Here is an 18,788-nt window from a genome sequence, read left to right as displayed (position 1 = left end):
CTATTATCTCCTTTAGGATTAGCACATCTTTTCAAATCTCTTGGCATACACATTCATTTAGAGGAAGGAAAGCCCATGCTTAATGATTAATTTCAAAGATAAAAATGTCCAGGCTGTATTTTTTCTAACACTAGTTATAACAAATGGAATGTGTTCAAGCAAAAGCAGATTGCTGAATGGCTGACAATTATTGAGGAATAAGAGTTTAAAAATACATCAGCCAGAAGTCAGTTTATTCATAAATTATTTGCTTTGAAAACTGTACTCATTAACAAAACACACACACTCAAAACAGAAAGGGTTCTATAAATCAGTCAAAATGAAGATCAATAAATGGTCAGTGTTCAGCATCATTTGATATAGTTAATAAATGTAATAAGTACATCACTGGAAGTCATTTGCTTAGCATTTTGTATTTGCAGTATATAGCAACAGATAATGGACAACATATCACTACTGCCATCTTGCAACCATGTTTCATTCCAGCACACTTTCTATTAATGGGAACAAGGCCTCAATCTCATAAAAATTTACACAAGTCAAAAAATTTACACAAGTCAGGTGTATAAAATTAAGCACATGCATGTTTGCAGAATTGGGGGGTTTAGTTGGAAAGAAAAAAGGAAAAAAAACAGCAGTAAAGTGTAATTAGATAATCTAAAAATATTTTAAAAGCACTCCATACTTTAATAATTATTTTCCATTTGTACATAATTCAAGAAGTATTTTAACAGTCCTATTTTAAAAAAATAGTATCAGTATAAAGATTCGTTCACCTTCGGGATATTTATTTTATGAAACAATTTGTCTACTACTGGCTCAGTTGTGTTATATCTGTATCACATTCCACAGCTCAGCAGGACACACAGGATGGAAATCAATTTTTAAATTACCTTTTCCTGAATTAACAGAGATCTAGCTAGGTGAAGAATTAACTAAGCGTGAATGACTGCACTCTTAGTCAACCATCACCTTGATGCACACACACATTCAGAGATCCGATTCACAGAAGCTTTAGAGGAGTCTGCATGTTCCACTCTAACAAGCAACTATTGCCAATGGAAAGACTACTGACTTCAGTGGGCTCTGATTCAAACTAAATGTGACAGTTTACTTTCGAGAAGACCCCCAGTAAATAAATTAGTATTGTTCTCGTGTTATCAAAGCATCTGTGTGCCTGCATTGGTTTGTTTATTGCAAGTCTAGCTATGGGAGGGATTTTGTAGCAACAAGAACAACCTGGCTTTTAAAAATGTATCATCTGATCTAATCTAGATGGCACTCATAGCAAGGCAAAAGAGCAATGTCAATTTATTTATTTATTTTTGCACCCAGTTTCAATAGAACAACCTGTATTTTTATTTTTTTTTTAAGAAAGAAAAATCAGAAGAAAATTTTCCTTTCGAATGTCTAATGTTACCAGGAGCTTTTCAGCAAGGAAGAAAGGGCAGGGTCAAGAGCAACACACAAAAAAGTATAGTGTGTGAGACAGGACTATCAACAAAATGATGAACCTAACTAAACAAAGTGAAGTCAAATGCACAAAGTAATGAAACTGAAAAAAATATATTCTCTAACTTTTCAATTATACTAATTTTAGACACCAATCCTGCAAGCAGAACTACAATGGCAAGATCAGGGCCTTAGGTGTTACATGTAACTAAAACAGCAAAAAAAATATTTCAGACAAATTTGATTTTCAAATTGATGTTCCTTTATTTTGTAGGCCTATCGATACCAACTTTAATAGTGTCTCTTTAGTTTTTTGTATGGGCACATACATTATATGTGTTAGTTTAGATCAGTAGGAAATAAAATTATAGTGTCAGAATCTTCAGTGTGTACAGTATAGAACTCTGCCACCTTGTGATTATAGATTACAATGCTATTTTTAAATTATACTATCATATAGTACTTAAATAAATTTTCCAGTCATAGCTATACATGAGTAATATTTGTATACTCAAGCTCAATTAATATAAATCATATCTTGTGTCATATGCTTGTTTTAAGTTCTGGTCACCACACTCATTCATTTAACTATTTAGGCACCAATTCTGAAAATTTATACATATGCTTAATTTTAAAAAGTGTTTGCAGGGTCTTAATCTCCCTCCTTGCCTACAGGGACATAGAACTTAATTTCTGATCTACTGCCATAATGATCTCTCAGAGAAAAGCCCTTATAGTGCTGCATTATGTGTATAAATATTCTATTTCAGGGATGGCTGAACTTACCGACCCTTTGAGCTGCATACAATGTTCAGAAGTTCGAGAAAAGGACTGCAGCTACTGGGCCTGGGGACTTCAGGTCTGAGCCCTGGCAGCTATGCCCCGTGGGGCTGAAGCCCTGACACACACGCACACCCCGCTGCCAGAGGAGATACGGGGGGGGGGGGGGGGGGGAGCACATGGGGTCCCATGCCCCCGCCCGTTTTTTGAAAGGGTTTGCTGGCCCTGCTTGGTCACATGATGCTGCCGGGCTCAGCAAGCCTGGAGCTGTGGCCATGGGGAGACACAGAAGCAAACAGCTGGAACCTGCAGGGAGAGCTGCTGCTTTTGAGGCTGCCTCTCCCCATGGAGCTAAAGAAGCAGCCCCTCCCTGCAACTCCCAGCTGTTTGCTGCTGCCTCTCCACAGGGAGTTAACACCTGGGAGCTGCAGGGAGAGGACACAGAGTAAAGGAGGCATGACTCAAGATGTTGGGGTTGGCAGGGGCTGAACCTTTTAATTGTGCCCTCCCTCCCCACTCTCAGCAGGCATCAGTTGTCTCTCGCAGAAACCCCTATCCTCAACATCTTGACATAAGGCAGAAGCCCTGAGCTCCCCTGCCCCCCCACCCCCCGAAGTATGGTAGGCAGAGAATGGGGGGGATGAGAGGGGCTCTGCAAGCCACACTAACTGTAAAAGAGCATGAAGCTCACAAGCCGCAGTTTGGCCACCCGTTCTATTTCTTTACTATGTATGGATGGATTAAGTGTCTCATATCCCCTAACCTCAAAGTATCAATAATAGTTTAAATATTATTTCCACACAGTAATGGATGCAATTGTTTTAAGTGAAAACTGTGTAATTTCATAAGGAAAAATTTAAAAGCCTAAATATTTTTCCAACTTCACAAGTAAACTAGACAGAAAACTAGCTTTCTGTACTGTTTTCGAAAAAATCTATTTGAGGACTATTATGAGACCACATATATAGACTATTTACACACAAGAAGTCAGAGATTAGGTTGTTTGCTAAACCTTAATGTCTGCATTTTCAAATTGCCTTCCTGTGCAACCTTAAGATGTGTACTTATTTTAAGTTTGAAGTGAAGGGGAGGAAAATCCAACTAAAGCCCTGATCCTGCAATTTGTTACACACAGACTGCTGCACATAACCCCACTTACTTCCATAGGGCTCTGCATGGGCACAGCAATCTGCCCAAACACACGCTGCAACATCAAATACCAAGTGCATTAACAGAGATTAAAAAAAGTAAATATATAACAATCAAACCAAAGGAAATGAAAGTCATTAGAAAAAAATTAAGAATTGAGAGATATATTATTTTTAAAAACTAGCACTGATGTTGCAATTTCATTACAATGATAACAGTTCTTCCAATCAAGGTTTTCCTTATATAAAAACAACACACAGTAGGTAATTTAATTTATTAACTAGGCATTTGGTGAGCCCTGATTCATTAAGGAAAAATTCAAGGGGGCCAGAAGAGAGGAAAGTTTGCAATGTTTCCCTTGTGAAGCTTCCCACAGATTTGTAATATATGGTTAGGATTTGCCGGCCTGTAAAAAAGGCAGGGAGTTCAAGCCCCAAAGTCTGTAGATCTTAGGCACTGATGCAAAAGCCAGGGACGCTGGAAACAATATAATTGAAGGGGGGCTGGGGGGGGGGTAGGAAATAATGCTGTGTAGGGTCTTATGTTTTCTGCAAGCACAGGGATGAATATAGGATTCCTTCTGTGTGCAGATTCCAGGATTTATCTGGCTCTACGTAAAGAAGAAAAACAAAAACTTTGTTTCTTATATCAATTGCAAGACATACAAATTACCTTCAGAAAAAAATAAACTTGGAACTATTCTCCCTTTATTACTCCTCCTATTCTGCCAATGCCAAGAAAGCATATTCACTTGATCAAAATCCAGAAACCTACTCCATTTCAACAACAGCATTTACATAAAGTGGAAGGAAGAATTCCTCGCATATAAATGCTGCAATCATACATAAAGATATGTTATTAACTGGGAGGGAACACCTTACCATTAATATAGGATTATTGTTGCAAAAATCAAACAAGTTAGGAAATCCAAAAAGTTATGGTTTCTCATTAACTCAGACACATGGTGTACCCCATATACATATTATGATATGTATTATTAAAAGAAATCCAACCTCACAGTTTACACTGAGCAAGGAAAACAAATAGGAAATATGTGGTGGAAATGGGCAACTACATGGCAGAACACCATAACCAGCACTTCAGTTCCTGAAAAACTTCGGCTTTTATTTATAAAAAAATTCTAGCTGTTACACTGCAAAGATATCACTTTGAACAGAATCAATAAAATACAGTCAGCAGACAAAATGAAACAATAGTACTAATGCCAAAAGTTGTCCCCCTTCCATACTTCATAGATAAAGTAGATCCAAAGCATGCTGCTATACCTTGGTTCCCCTGAGGGTAGTGAGGTAAGAGGAAGAGATACTATGTATAGAAACTATGCCGAGAGGTTCTGGTGCCAGTAATTAGCCAGAAGATCTGCTAATAAAAAAGTCAACAGGCACAACCCCCAGTAGGAGAAACACATGGGCTCCAATTGCTATTACTGATCCTGCTACAGTTTTCATGTCTATAAAGCTTATTTGCACTGAGGGAAAGGACTCCTGCTCTACATTCCAATCAACCACTTTTAGGTCCCCTGTGCAAAGTACATGTATTTTAGATTTGCACGTGGTAGCAGAATGACAGCATCTGTTCCTAAAAGATGAACTGTCCAATAATCTCAATATGGTACTGACCGTGAAGATGGACAATGTTAACTAGTTTATTACTGTTACAGTAGAACCTCAGAGTTATGAACTAACCGGTCAACCACACGTCATTTGGAATCGGAAGCATGCAATCAGGAGGCAGCAGAGACCAAAAAAGCAAATACAGTACAGTGTTAAATGAAAATTACTAAAAAAATAAAGGGAAAATTTAAAAATAGTTTTCACAAGGTAAGGAAACTGTTTCTGTGCTTGTTTAAGTTGGTTAAAAGCAGCATTTTCCTTCTGCATAGTAAAGTTGCAAAGCTGTATTAAGCCAATGTTCAGTTATAAACTTGTGAAAGAACCATAATGTTTTGTTCAAAGTTACTATCATTTCAGAGTTCCAAACAGCCTCCATTCCTGAGGTATCCGTAACTCTGAGGATCTACTGTATTTGACCAGACATATCCAGCTTAGCATATGATTGTGAGAGCCCTTATTACAATACCTCAAAATGTGATCCTTGTACATGAAAGAGATTTCCAAGTTAACACTGATGGAGAAACCTCAACATCTGGCATTTTTTGACTTAACTGATTAAATACTGAAACCTTGGTTTTGCATTTATTGTAAGGGGGAGGGGGGGCAATTTGAGTTTGCACAGTATGTTAAAATGAATTTTTTTTCCAACCTTAATTCAAGTTGTATTTCATTTACATGAAACCAAATTTGCTAGCCATAAATTAGAAAGCTCTTGGCACACATTTCCCTAATTTGGGACTCCACTTCAGTTCCATTTCTTGTTTTTCATACCATCTACAACATAGCATTGACACACAACATCTAACAATGTTTAGATAATTGTAATAAGCAACACCGTGAACTTAAAATCTAGTCAGTTTAAAAAAATGACTTAAGTTCCCAACTCGAAGTGTTTTTTCATTTCTCCCTTTTCCTGTGCGATGAGTCATACAACCAAGAGGGAAAACTGGTTAAACTAGCTGCTTTATACAGGGGAAATGGAGAAACTGAATAAACAAATGTTGTTAAATGCAAAGTAAACAATTTTTTGGAGCTCTCTCAGTTTTAGTACTTGTGTGTGTTATACTTTTAACAATATTCAGTAAAAACATTTCAGAGAGGTACAGTTTTTAAGCTGCTGTCCCTTTTAAAAACAGGTTTAATTATTGCTGCAGTAACACGCACAAATAATGTAACGCACTGTCCCTGCTTGGGAAGATATTATAGAGGAGTTTTGCTTTCTCTTCTATTCTATGCTCAGCCTAGTTTTTGAGATGAAAACTTTAAGGATATATGTTAAACATACAAGTCCAAAATGAAGTAAAAAGTAATTCAAAAAACAAAAACGTAAATGCTCTGTTTTGTTTTTCAGTTTGTAAAAACAACTGAAAGTGAGAGACTTATAGCGCGCGCATGTGTGTGTGTGTGTAAAAACCACCAAACATGGGCAACAACAATGGAAGCTTCCTTCTATTCACCAATGTGCATCAATCTGTTCTGTATATACCATCTTTGAGACGGAGAAAGTGGTGCAATTCAAAGCCCATTTGATCCTGAACCTTTCTGCTAATACTGTTGAATGTGTCAATTTCTGCCAACTGTAGTAGTAGTTCAGAGATACAGAAATGTGTCCAAAAGAAATGGACTGACACCACAAAACTCATGACACTGAACAACTATCAGATGGTGACAACTTCTGTGTGCTGCCAACCTGTTTGGTGATTGAACTAGAGAATATATTATTTGTATGATGTAGCACCTAGAGACCTCCAAATAAAAATGGCTCCCCATTGCACTACACAATGTACAAACACACCGTCTAAAGAGATTAAATGTTTCCTATCCCATTACAATTCCCCACGACATCCTATTCCTAGTTAAGTTTTAAATATTGTTAACTTTGATTTTAAACTGAAAGATCTGAGTAAAAGTAGAAATGCAAATTCATTCCACTTTAGCTGCCAGCCCCCACACTCCCCATTAGTGATCAGATTCTCTAGCCACAACTGAATTTCACCATCTTAATTTTAAAACTAAGTGTTTTGAAGGTCTCTTACTAACTAGACATTCAGAACAGGAAGAAAAAATTTAAACATCCACGAAAAAGACAAGGAACATAGAAATGTTTCAATTCAGCATCAATTGAAGGGAAGCGGTCAAAATAATTTAGGCCAAAAATTTACATTTTGCATTAAAAATGTTTTACAGAAACATTTCAATTTATGTATTTAAAGCAATCTGATTAAGTTTAAACATTCCACTGAATTTTTTGCAATCCAAACACTTGCACCATGTGCTAGTGAATAAGAACCTGATAATAAAGCAAAAGTGAAACTGAATAAAATCTATATTCGTTGTCCAAGCTGAGTGAAATGATAAAGATAAACACAAAAAGCATAAATGGCAAAAAAGTCCAGATTATCCAAACAAAAATGTTTAGTCTACATTAATTGGAACAAGTTTTTTTAAAAAAATACATTAATGCGTGACTGTATCCTTTCAATCAAGTATTCCAAAATAATCTTAAAATTCTTACAGTATTATTTAGTTTTCTATATGCTGCATCTTCTTCACATGAGTTACTATTTTACAGGATTACTCTAGCTGCACTGTAAATATTAAAATACACATTTACTTCATGAATGTTGTGACAAGTAATCATGAAATTCTGGAACATAAAGGACACTTCTTGGATGCAAATGCTGAATCTATATATAGTATGGACCTTCGAATGCCTAAATATGATATAAATTTTAATCAACAAAATTACAACAAAAACATGTTCTTTGTTTCAGTCAGAAAAATGGAGTTCTACAGTATTCGTAGAATAATAGGAATTTCTATAACGTGAACAGATAAGGACTAATTAGACACTCATCTGATTGGTAGTGAAAGCATTTCATGCTCCATCTAGTTCAAAAGGTAGATAGGCAAAACTACTTTTAAAGTCAGAAACAATTCTTCACAAATATAATTGTGGCAAAAAAGTAAAAAGTGAGACAAAAGGACTCATATTATTGAGCTAATACTTCTGCCTCATTAGAACATAATGCCTTGTTTCACTCCATCCACAACATGCTGAAAACTAACATTTTATTCAGTGAAAGGACGACACTTAGCATCAGATGTCATCCATTTTTTTTAAGTGAGCTAAATACAATTTCATGCATGCATGCAAGTCCCATAAAAAAAATTGTGGCTTTTTCGTTTTTTTAAATATTTTCCTCTCTCACTATTGTATGAAAGACTCACAGAAAATTATATTGACTAATACACAAGTAAACTAAAAGGAGAAAAAATATTCTCCCTAATCTTTTCGGCATAGTAAACAGAGTTAATTATAACAATAAAACACTTTCAAACTATTATTTGACTTTTAAGTTATTTGACAACCCTTTTAACTTGTACTGTAACATTCACTTTTACCAGTTTTCAGGCAAAATAACTATTACAAATCAATCTGAAACACTTAAGCCTTAGTTTGATGTTTTCCAAGATGGTGAGTTTTAAGATGTCTCTATCCTATCTAACATAGTGTAGCAGAATTACATATCCTGCTAAAGCAGAGCATTCATAAAATAAAAAAGGATTTCTTCTAGTAATATTTCCTTTTGACCAAGACAGCCTTTACTGTGCTATTTAGCTTTTTTTAAAAGTTGGAGTGAAAGGGTGCGGCGGTACACAGGTAGGAAATTCATAGTATGACTGATACAGATTTTCATTAGAAAGGTTGTGCCTACTTTTTTTTGATGTGACAAAGATGAACTACATGAACAGTAGCAGAAACCTGAATGTAAAAGAGCACTTTCATCTTTTGAAACCAACAAAAACACTGTGCATCGCAAACCACACACACCTGTTGCCATGCGGCTTTCTGCAAAAACCGCACTGCTTGGTGGGAACCCATACATATTTGCTTTCACTTGGAGAGGTATGTTCTGAGCCTTCACGTTTTACAGTAGAAATGTTATCTGGAATGAACAATGGAGGTTCATCAAATGAAAGGCTTTTACTGCTTCTTCTCTGGCGAGGTTGAAGATTCTTCTCAATCTTTTTCAATTTAAGTTTTTCTTTTTCATCCTCCTTCAAATGTTCTAAACCTGTGGGATCTTTTGTCTCTCTCTCTTCTTTTACATAACTATTTGTTTTAAGTGCAATTGCAAGTTGATGTTTCTGTGTTTGTTTCTGATTTTGATGCAGCAAATGACCAGATGGTGAATGCACAGACGCTGAGACAGGATGGTGGATTTCTTTTGAACAACCCTGGTGATTAAGAGACTTGTCACTCACATTCTGAACTGATGTCTTTTGCACCTGCATAGGTGTTTGGACACGTGATACTTTTTTCACCAACGTATGGGTCTGCTTCTTCACTGTGACCCCCATATCAAAGCTCTGTGCTTTCACATCTTTATCAGTTTGTTTTTTTCTAACTTTAACTGTTTTGTGAAAATGTTGCCACCTCTCTTGCTCATCTGCACTCCTTTTCAGGCTTATTGAAGATGCACTGTGAAAACTTGAAACACTAACACCAACTCTTTTTTTTGAATGGCTTATTTGCTGTTTAGTTGTGAGTAATTTTCGTCCTGCACCTGCAGTCAAATTTTGTTTAATCTGTATCATAGATTTAATGTGTTTGGACTTCACAGTTTTGGGACTTTTTGTTGAAATGCTATCATCATCCTGAAGCTTTGTTGCCTCACAGCCTTCCATTTTAGTATAGCTGTCCTGCTGCTGTACATTTTGGCTTGGACAATCATGAATAATACTGCTTTCTAAAATATTACTTCCTGCTTCAGCAGAAATAGTACTTTTCAAGGCTGTTTTATGAAATTCTGTACTGTCCAAGTGTTTGCTAGGATTAACATTTTTATCCGCCTCTTTAGAGTCATCTAAAGGCTCTGTTTTACAGTCTTTTAATGACATAACATTTTTACCAGCAGATTCCACAGTAGTCGGTGGATCTAACCTACATTTTGTCTTTTCTTCTACAGATCTGGATAGAACTGAAGGGGTCTCATGGATGTCACTAGAATTCATACAAACTGTTGTAACAGATGAAATGGTAGTCATTCCACTTATCTTGCTTTGGTCATTTTCTTTAGGTTTCTCCTCTGTTTCCTTGATTTTGTACTCAATCTTTTCTTCCGAAGATGCATCAGACCCTATTTCACCAACCATAGTTTCATCCACTTTATTTTTAAATATATCAATATTTACTTTATTAGCTTCATTATTTGCAGAGGTTATAAAACCCAGCCCACTTTTCATAACAGTCTCTGTTTTGCTTTCTGCTTCTTCAGTAGAAGAACAAGTGTTTGTTAAAAGAGAACCTCCTCTTAATTCACTGAACGTTTCATCCAATTTTCCTTGCTTGAAAGTTTCAGATTTTACTTCATCATTCTTTTCATGACAAGCAGACTGTTTTGAACTACTTGGAGAAGGTGATGATGCTTCTTCTGTTTCCTCTGTCTGACCAGACAGTCTACTACTACGCCTAACTTCTTTAAGATGTTCTAGTTTCACTGGTGTACTAACTTCTTCCTGTTTAGTTTGACCCTTGTCTTGCGGTTTTGGTCCTCCCTTTTGGGCACATCCAGATTTTACAGCTGCTTTCTTGGTATTAGCAAGAGGTGCAATGTTTGAACGCTTGGCTATAGTACTTTGCCGCAAACTTCGTACTGGTTCTATTAAAGAGAAAAGAGAATCTCTTAGGTATATTTCATTCTTTTCCTGGCAAACATAAGATTAGACTACAGTGAAAATAAATTTACAAATCAACAAGATTTAACTTACAAAATGTTAGATCATTAATTTTTTATTGAGTTCAAGAAACATTATTAAAATTTAAAAAGAATACAAAAGATTGATATTTCAATTTGACATTGACACTGTTTGGACAAATGTAAATGGCCACGTAAATTCTGGATAGCAAGCGAGAAACCAAAATTTCTTAAATCAGAAAGGTCATACTATCACTGAAATAGGAAGAGTATTTAATTGTCCTTTTAACTTCTGTATGAAGTAAGTATCATACAAATAAAGATTTGGAACCTCATCACTAAAACAAAAACACAGTAGTTAAGCTTACATATAACTTTGGGATTCTTAAAATAATCATCTGACATCCATTAAAGTTCATAAGTGATATGAACTCTTATACTGTAGAAGTTAATCATCTGTAAAGCATGTTGAGATCTTTGGATGAATGACTTTTATACAAGATCAAACTATTATTAAGATATCAACCTTACTTAAAATCTACAAAAGCAAACAGCCAAAACATTGAAAATAAGAACTTACTGAATTTCAAATCAAATTTTTATATTTAAAGAAAATTGTGAAAATTATTTTGTGTATATTATAAATCAGGCATTTCCAAATCTCATAAGTAGTTTTAAAATGCAGTTCAATCTATAGTGCTTCAACTCTGATGTATTTTCTTATCTCCATCACCCTCCCACAGATAATACTTACATGAAATAATGTACTTCCAAAAATTCTAAGTTTTAACAGAATACTGCACTATACACACACACAGAGTACGATATTGGTCAGAATGCCTAAAAAATTCCAATTTTGAAGTCAGTGGTTTACTTCATTGCTGTTTGAGTATATAAAATGGCTCCACTAATTAGTATCTTACCTCTTTACCTGGGCCATAGGTCACATCTTTCTGACCTCTTTATGTGAGTCAGATTAATGGCGCCATCACCTCCTTTACTAAAATTATGCCCCAAAACGTTACTTGGAACCTTTAGCAATAGGTCCATTTTTCCAAAATCATTACATGTTTACAACATTAATGATGTTAAACAGCTCTGATGAAAAATAATTTCAAAATATTTATATTATACTTCATATAACCAAGTGATTAACAACATTGACCTAAAGTTTAAAATAGAGAAAAAAAGTTGTAAAACCTCCAAATGTCCCCAGATATGCAAATCTTTGCATTATTTGAATGATCACCTTGTGCCATTAAACGTGGTGATTTTCGTGGTGACTTGACTGAAGTGTCATCCAATTGGTCCCTTAAATTCCTGTTGGGTAAAATTACGTCATCTTCATCAATGGTATCGTTACCACTTTCTTTAACTCCTTCTTCATCCATAATATCATCAAGACCAATAACTGAAAAAAATAAAAACAAAAAAGAGCCTAAAACTTAAAAGTATCTAGTTATAAGAGGTTGGGAAGGGTGGGGGCCAGAAAAGGCGGAAGGCCAGATTTAAAAAAAAAAGGGGGGGGGGGCGGGGGGGGCCATGTGAGAACGAACAAAACTGAAAAATGAGGACGCGAGATAGAAAATTCTCATATGAGGCAGTTTCAGTGTAGAAAAAGCTATAACCCAAAGCTTATAATTTCTGAGGAGGTCCTTGTCAAAGAGTCATGCCACTTTCAGAGGACTCATTTATTTTATTTTATTTAAAAACAAAAAATGGGAAGGTACCCAACCCTTACAGAATCAGCTGTCCCTTGCTGTCCATTCCCACCTAAGTGAAAAAAAGGAGAACAGTAGAAAGAGCTGATCCAAAAATGCAGAAAGTTTAAGCCACATTGTTGTTCTAGGGGGACAGTTTTTAAATTTTAAATTCCCAATCACATGTATCTCCATCTGAGAGTCGCTAATGCCACTAGGAAGAGCACTGAGCACAGCATGCACTAGTCTTCCAGCCAGAGACTGAGAACATAGTCTGTCACATTCCTAGCCTCCACTAACCTGAGAAGGATCCCAGAGGTTGCTTCTGAATATAGGTTTCCTAAGAGGCAGTCAAGCCACTGTACCAGCCACTCTCCTCACTTTCTCTAAGTATGGTTCTGCAATGGTAGCCTCTCCTATCCCAAGATCCTATGTGTGATTAATGAATCCTGGTCCCTGTGGGATGCGAAATCTGTGAGATCAATCCAAGTGATTTTGCAGAACAAGTAGTAGGGTTTGACAAATACAGCACAGACTCCAGACAACTGATACAACTGCTTGAACAGTAGAAAGCTATCGAGAAGTATTTCAAGGCAAACTAATTTATATGACAAATAGGATCTTAAAAAAATTCTGCTAAATGGTTAAAAATGGTTATTTGAAACTGTGACGTAACACAATATATTTGTCTTGAAAATCAGAGAAAGCAGTTGTTAGAGGGACTTAAACAACCATTAAAATTTTTAGACTGTCCCATCAAAAAGTATCAACTGTCTTTTTTCAACTCTATGTTTTTGCAATATTCTCAAGAAAAACATTGTTAATGAAGTCTGCGAAAGTTGTTCAGTGTTGAGTATTCTCTTAAGATACTCCAAATGTAAAAGGGATAAACTGCAAGATACTGATATAGCTAACCAAACAATGGTCAATAAACAAGCTTTAACAGCAGGAGGTTCCCCACCCTCGACTTTTCGACCATGAAGGGAGAAAAATTAATGTTTTAGCTAAATATCTGACAGTTTTTATACAGCCTGATTACACAGATTAACCCTGGTACAGTGCAAAGAATAAATGTGACTCTTGAGAAGATTTACACTTGAATTTGCTATTGGAACTTAATTCTAGACAATGGATAATCAAGCAGGAAGCTAGCATTAATAGTTACTAGAACCAACAGTAATTTACTTCTATTGGGTTTTATTCAGTTTGTATTTTGACAATCTTTTGACATTGCACTGTATGCTTAAGATTGCTGGAAGACATGTCTTTGTGCAAATCAGTGTCAGCTTTCAACTATAAATTCACAGACCCAACAATATTTTGACTCTGTTCAGTCAAGCTTTTTTATACGCTTATGTATGCCACAAGACTGATAATGGTAGTCACATCCTGCTCATTTTAATGAATGTTATTCAAATACTTCTGCACTTGGTTTATAATAACGTACCCAATCACTTTCATATTAATCTTATATGTAAAGTATTCTCTCTCCCCCCCACGTGGAATTACATTTCCTTCCCCAGATGAGACGATGAATGAGAACTGCTTAGTCAAATAACTTCTGAAACATACTTTTGGAGTGCTTCTCAGAGCTTGCATTAAGATCCCAGGTTTCCTGATACTTGTGCTCAGGATGCATCATTTTCACAGACTTAATGCCCTTCTTATTACTACATGCATCTGATGAAGTGAGCTGTAGGTCACAAAAGCTTATGCTCAAATAAATTTGTTAGTCTCTAAGGTGCCATAAGTACTCCTTTTCTTTTTGCGGATACAGACTAACATGGCTGCTACTCTGAATACAGGCAAGGGGAAATTTTCAGCTGCTGCTGAGAGATAGTAGAGATCCCCAATTGTAGCATAAGAACTAAAACCTCTTAACACAGACTCTGTGCTGCAATTTCCATCTTATAGGGGAATCAGCACCATTGAACCTTGTTAATTTCAAAAGCCACTTGAGCTGCAATGCAACTATTTTAACTGTCTGAGACTTGATGAGGAGCATTCAACATAGACTCCTGCTGGGAAAGTGATGAGAAAAAGTGGAAGAGTATAAATGCATATTGGAAGGAAGGAAGGAAGAAAAGACAGACCTGAGAAAAGGGCAAAGATAGCAACAAGTAACAGAAATAAACTTTGGAAATATACAAAGAAAGAAAAGGCTACAGTACAGACACAAACTGATACTAAGCAAGGCAAGAGAAGAACTAAAGATGGAGAGATTAACAACAGAAAATAAGCAAGCAAAAGGAAGAAAGTGAAAATCACTGAAGAGAATATAACACTAAAGACAAGTGGGTTATACAGGGATGGGTAATTTGAACAAAAAGGAAAGACAAGGGGAAAAAAATCTGAGTAAGATGTAAAATAGAACATACAGAAAGATGTAATACTGGCAATAAATTTAATGTTTTAAATCTCAGTAATCCAAAGTATTTTAAGAATTTTTAAAATTATAACAGTAGTGTATTAATGTCTCATATTAGTGGTTATTTGCATCATACAGATGTAACTATTTATTTTTACTTACAACTTTTTAAAAAAATCAATTTCTACAAAAGTAAAAAATTACAGCTATTATTAATTAATGGAATATTTCAAAAACCAAGACTTCCACAGTATCCTGGGAAACGGAATTACATTTAAAACTCTGAATTCAACTATAAAATGTACATATCTTCACTGGTTTATATTTTCAGTAAAATAATTCTCTCCTCCATTGTCCATTATATACAAAAAATTACTTAGCCCTGGTCTACACTGGGGGGGGAAGGGGCGGGAGAATGGATCTAAGTTATGCAACTTCAGCTACGTGAATAATGTAGCTGAACTCAACGTACTTTGATCGAATTACCGTGGTGTCTTCACCACGGTGAGTCGACTGCTGCCGCTCCCCCGTCGACTCTGCCTGTGCCTCTCGCAGCGCTGGAGTACAGGAGTCGACGGGAGAGCGCTCGGGGGTTGATTTATTGTGTCTAGACTAGACGCGATAAATCGATCCCCGCTGGATCGATCACTGCCCACCAAGAGTGAAGACATACCCTTGACTAAGTGGAGATGGTTTACCTTTTGACACATGATACAAGGTAATTCCAAACTGTAGTTCCAAGCCAGTTTTCCTAAGGCTGCAGCTCTCCATAGCACATTTGGCTTTTTCTTATCTCAGTTTGATTTTTTTGTTGGGGGGGGGAAGAGTTGGCTGATTATTAGGAACAAAACACCATTATTGCTGCTTTATACTGTTCTTGTCTGCTGCCTCCATCTCTTAACTCATGGTAACAGCAGGAGGAAAAACATACCTAAGTGGCTCCAAGTTTAACTTCAACATATGCTATAAATGCTGCACAAGCAGCTGCACATTTTAACATTTCTACCATGTTGTATACTGTGATTTGATGCAATAGGCCATCAACATAGAAGGTGGGGGATCTAATAGGGAAAGCAGCTACGACTGTACCATGTGCAAGCCTTAGAGTTAGATGAAAGATGTGTAAATCAGGGAACCATCCATATTCAAGTGAATAAAGCTTTCATTAACTTGAAGTTATGCAAATGAAAGTGGATCTTCCCACACTAGTGTTCCATTTCTTAGAATGGTTTCCTGCAATACCAAGATGCAAGGATCTGAATTAAGATTATTCTTTAATTGATAGAGAAAAAAATCAGTTTTCCACAGTTCTTCAAATTAAGTCACTACTTATATAATTTACACCAACAATCCAAATTCCATTTAAAAATTCCAATTTAAAAGTATATTCGTTTAGATCAAAGAGGATCTGCCTGTCGATACCCTGTAGACACACTCAATGAACAGTGCTAACAATATCCCCCAGTCAATATTGCCAAAACTGAGGAAGGAAAAAAAAAACTAAAAAAGAAACAAACCATTTAGATCTCAAAACATCAGGTTGGACACTTGTTCCTCTCCTTCACCCCAAAAAAGTATTAAATGAAAGATTTGCCATCTCCTTACGCTCTCAGACCAGAAAATCTGAAGAGAAGGATCAAATTACCATCACTGTACAGCCAGACATTCAGAAGTAGCCAAAGTAATAATCCAGTATGGGACTTGATGGAGCACTGAATTCCCATTTAGAAAAGGCAGTTCTACAATATGGAAACTGACTTCACAATTGTCAGTCATAATAATATGCTGTTCTGTCAAGTTTGGAAGTAGCAAACAATAAAGAACATCCTCCAACAATTTCAAGTAAAAAAGTTAAAAAATGTCAGAAGTAGAACTATTAAGCCAAATGGTACAAAGAAACTGAATGTATTACTGTATATTTTATTCTTAAAACAGAAGGCCTTCAAATGAGAGAACCACAGGAAGAACAAAAGACTATATGCCAAGGCAACATCAAATGAAGAATGTCAATTTTGTAGTGCTTCATGAATGTATGATACACACATCAAAGGAACTGCCCTGAAATTTCTGTTTCGTGTTTCTCCACCCACCAAGTTGTACTCCAAAAAAAAAAAAAAAAAAATGAGCATCTAAACCTTCAAAAGGAGGTTCAATTAAAGTTGGAAAATAGGTCAATGGTCAACTAGAGATAGAAACACGTGCAGCAAAGCATCAAAATCCTCTATGTCCCAGACGTAACATAAATCAAAATCAATAGAGCAGACATTTCCTCCATCATTTACTTGTTGCAAACCAAATTTTTGACAACATGGAAAGCATTTTTGTTTTGCCAAGACATGAGAAAATTTAGGGAAAGAAAACTGATTAGAGAAATTGAGTCCGCCAGTTAACCAAAGAACCAAACTAGTCTCAGAACCACAGTATTGTGGTGGGACATGAAAGTAAGGTTGCTTTTAATGGCAACAGCCAAATAACGCTAAAATATCTAGCCAATGTGTTGCTTATAAGAAAGGCAAACTTTAGTCAGAAACCATAAATACATTTCATACAGTGGTTCAAAACTAGATTTAGTAAGGGCCAATACTCGATTATGTTTCCATTATACTCAATAGTCTTTCAAGTGATCCTCCTTTTAGAATTGAGAATGAATCAGCTGGATAGAATGGGAAGGGGCTGGATGTACTGCACTCAGTACAGACTCTCTCACTTTCCAAGTAGTGACCTTATGAAAAAAAATCATCTAAGAAGTCGTCTTGAATATCTTTTGCAGTCTCTCTCTCGTCTTCCTCTTCATGTACCATAAATACCAGGTCCTCCACATGTTCCTAAAATCTTGCTTGGGAGGAGGTTTTTCTGAATTTCAGGAGGAAATCAACCAGCTCAAGAGTAACTATGTTTTAAGAAGCATGATCATTCAGGTTCCACGAAGTAAGCATTAGACACTTAAGATGTGGGTGAGTCAAGGAGCTCTGGTGAATGAGGTCCTGAGAGACTGGAAGTATCCATGGTAGACATACTGATATGTGCTCGGGCACTGGCTTAGTAAAGTTGGATCAGGATTACTGAAGTTAGCGCTGATGTTTCTGGCTATACTGGATGTAAAGAGAAGAGTTGGTAATATTAATGGAGACGCAATCAAAAGAATAATAGGATGTCTTCTTCATGCCTATGGTTGTCAATACGAGAAGGAGAATTTAATTATCTTCCTGTTAGACTGAGTTATGAAGTGGCATACATATGGAAGGAACCATCTCAATACAATCTGCTCAAAAAACTTGCTTGGTTAGCTCTCATTTTCCCTCATCCAGTTTATAGTAGCTGAGCCAATTAGCAAGACTGTTGGTCTTACAGCAGGTGTATATGGCAATATGGCGCAGACCCAAATGTAGAAAATCTTTCTAGCCTCTGTTTTGGCTTTCACTTTTTTCCTGTCTTGATGGTTGAGAAAAGCCATTGTGCACTGGTCACTCTCCATTTGAACGACTACAAAGGAGACTGAGCTATGGGATGGGAGTTCAGACTGGAATCTCTCAATAATGTTAGAAATTGCTGGAATATCTATAATAAGTTTTCTCTTCAAGAGATGATGAGGTAATCATTTCTAATGGACCTCTGAAGTTCAGAGGAATTCTCAACATATGATCCAATATCCTGTATCTGGTAGTTTCAAAGCCTGATCAGAAAGTTCTGAAAGAGGCAGAAGTGGAGCATAGAGATTGTTCTACACAAACCACTATCACAATGAGCAGCAGAAGACACTGGTGTGCCGATACCTAAAGGGGTGTGAGGAATTGTTCAATAAAAGGCCTAAAGTTTGTTTTAATTTCTCCTCAGGCACTATTACGAGACCATGTTAATTTTGAATAGAACTCCCAGATGCAAGTGTTTCTGAGATGTGATAAGGGAACTCTTCTGATGGTCCACTATGCACTCAAAGTGTTCCCCAGGAGATTGATAGTGTAGAGCACATTGAAACCTGTCAACTTGCCTGATTTTACTTTCT

The 18,788-nt window shown here is 36.3% G+C and overlaps 1 protein-coding gene across 7 annotated transcripts in view; it reads right to left on the bottom strand.

Annotated features, from left to right (window-relative positions):
- The window catches only part of PHF3 (PHD finger protein 3), a 78,929-nt gene that overhangs the window by 38,981 nt on the left and 21,160 nt on the right, over positions 1-18,788 (bottom strand). For 6 of the 7 annotated variants that reach the window (XM_077812667.1, XM_077812661.1, XM_077812663.1 and 3 more), the window contains 2 exons: positions 11,967-12,128; positions 8,851-10,681 (listed from right to left, as the gene is read on the bottom strand). In XM_077812667.1, the coding sequence (XP_077668793.1) occupies positions 8,851-10,681; positions 11,967-12,128 (1,993 nt within the window). Of the gene's footprint in view, positions 1-8,850; positions 10,682-11,966; positions 12,129-12,717; positions 12,736-18,788 lie in introns of those variants that run through there. The other variant, XM_077812666.1, reaches the window with a different exon arrangement.

This window comes from Eretmochelys imbricata, chromosome 3 (assembly GCF_965152235.1).
Source record: "Eretmochelys imbricata isolate rEreImb1 chromosome 3, rEreImb1.hap1, whole genome shotgun sequence".
Classification (NCBI taxonomy): Eukaryota; Metazoa; Chordata; order Testudines; family Cheloniidae; genus Eretmochelys; species Eretmochelys imbricata.
The sequence above is the reverse complement of the archived record's forward strand: the minus strand, read 5'-3'. Positions and strand labels throughout refer to the sequence as shown.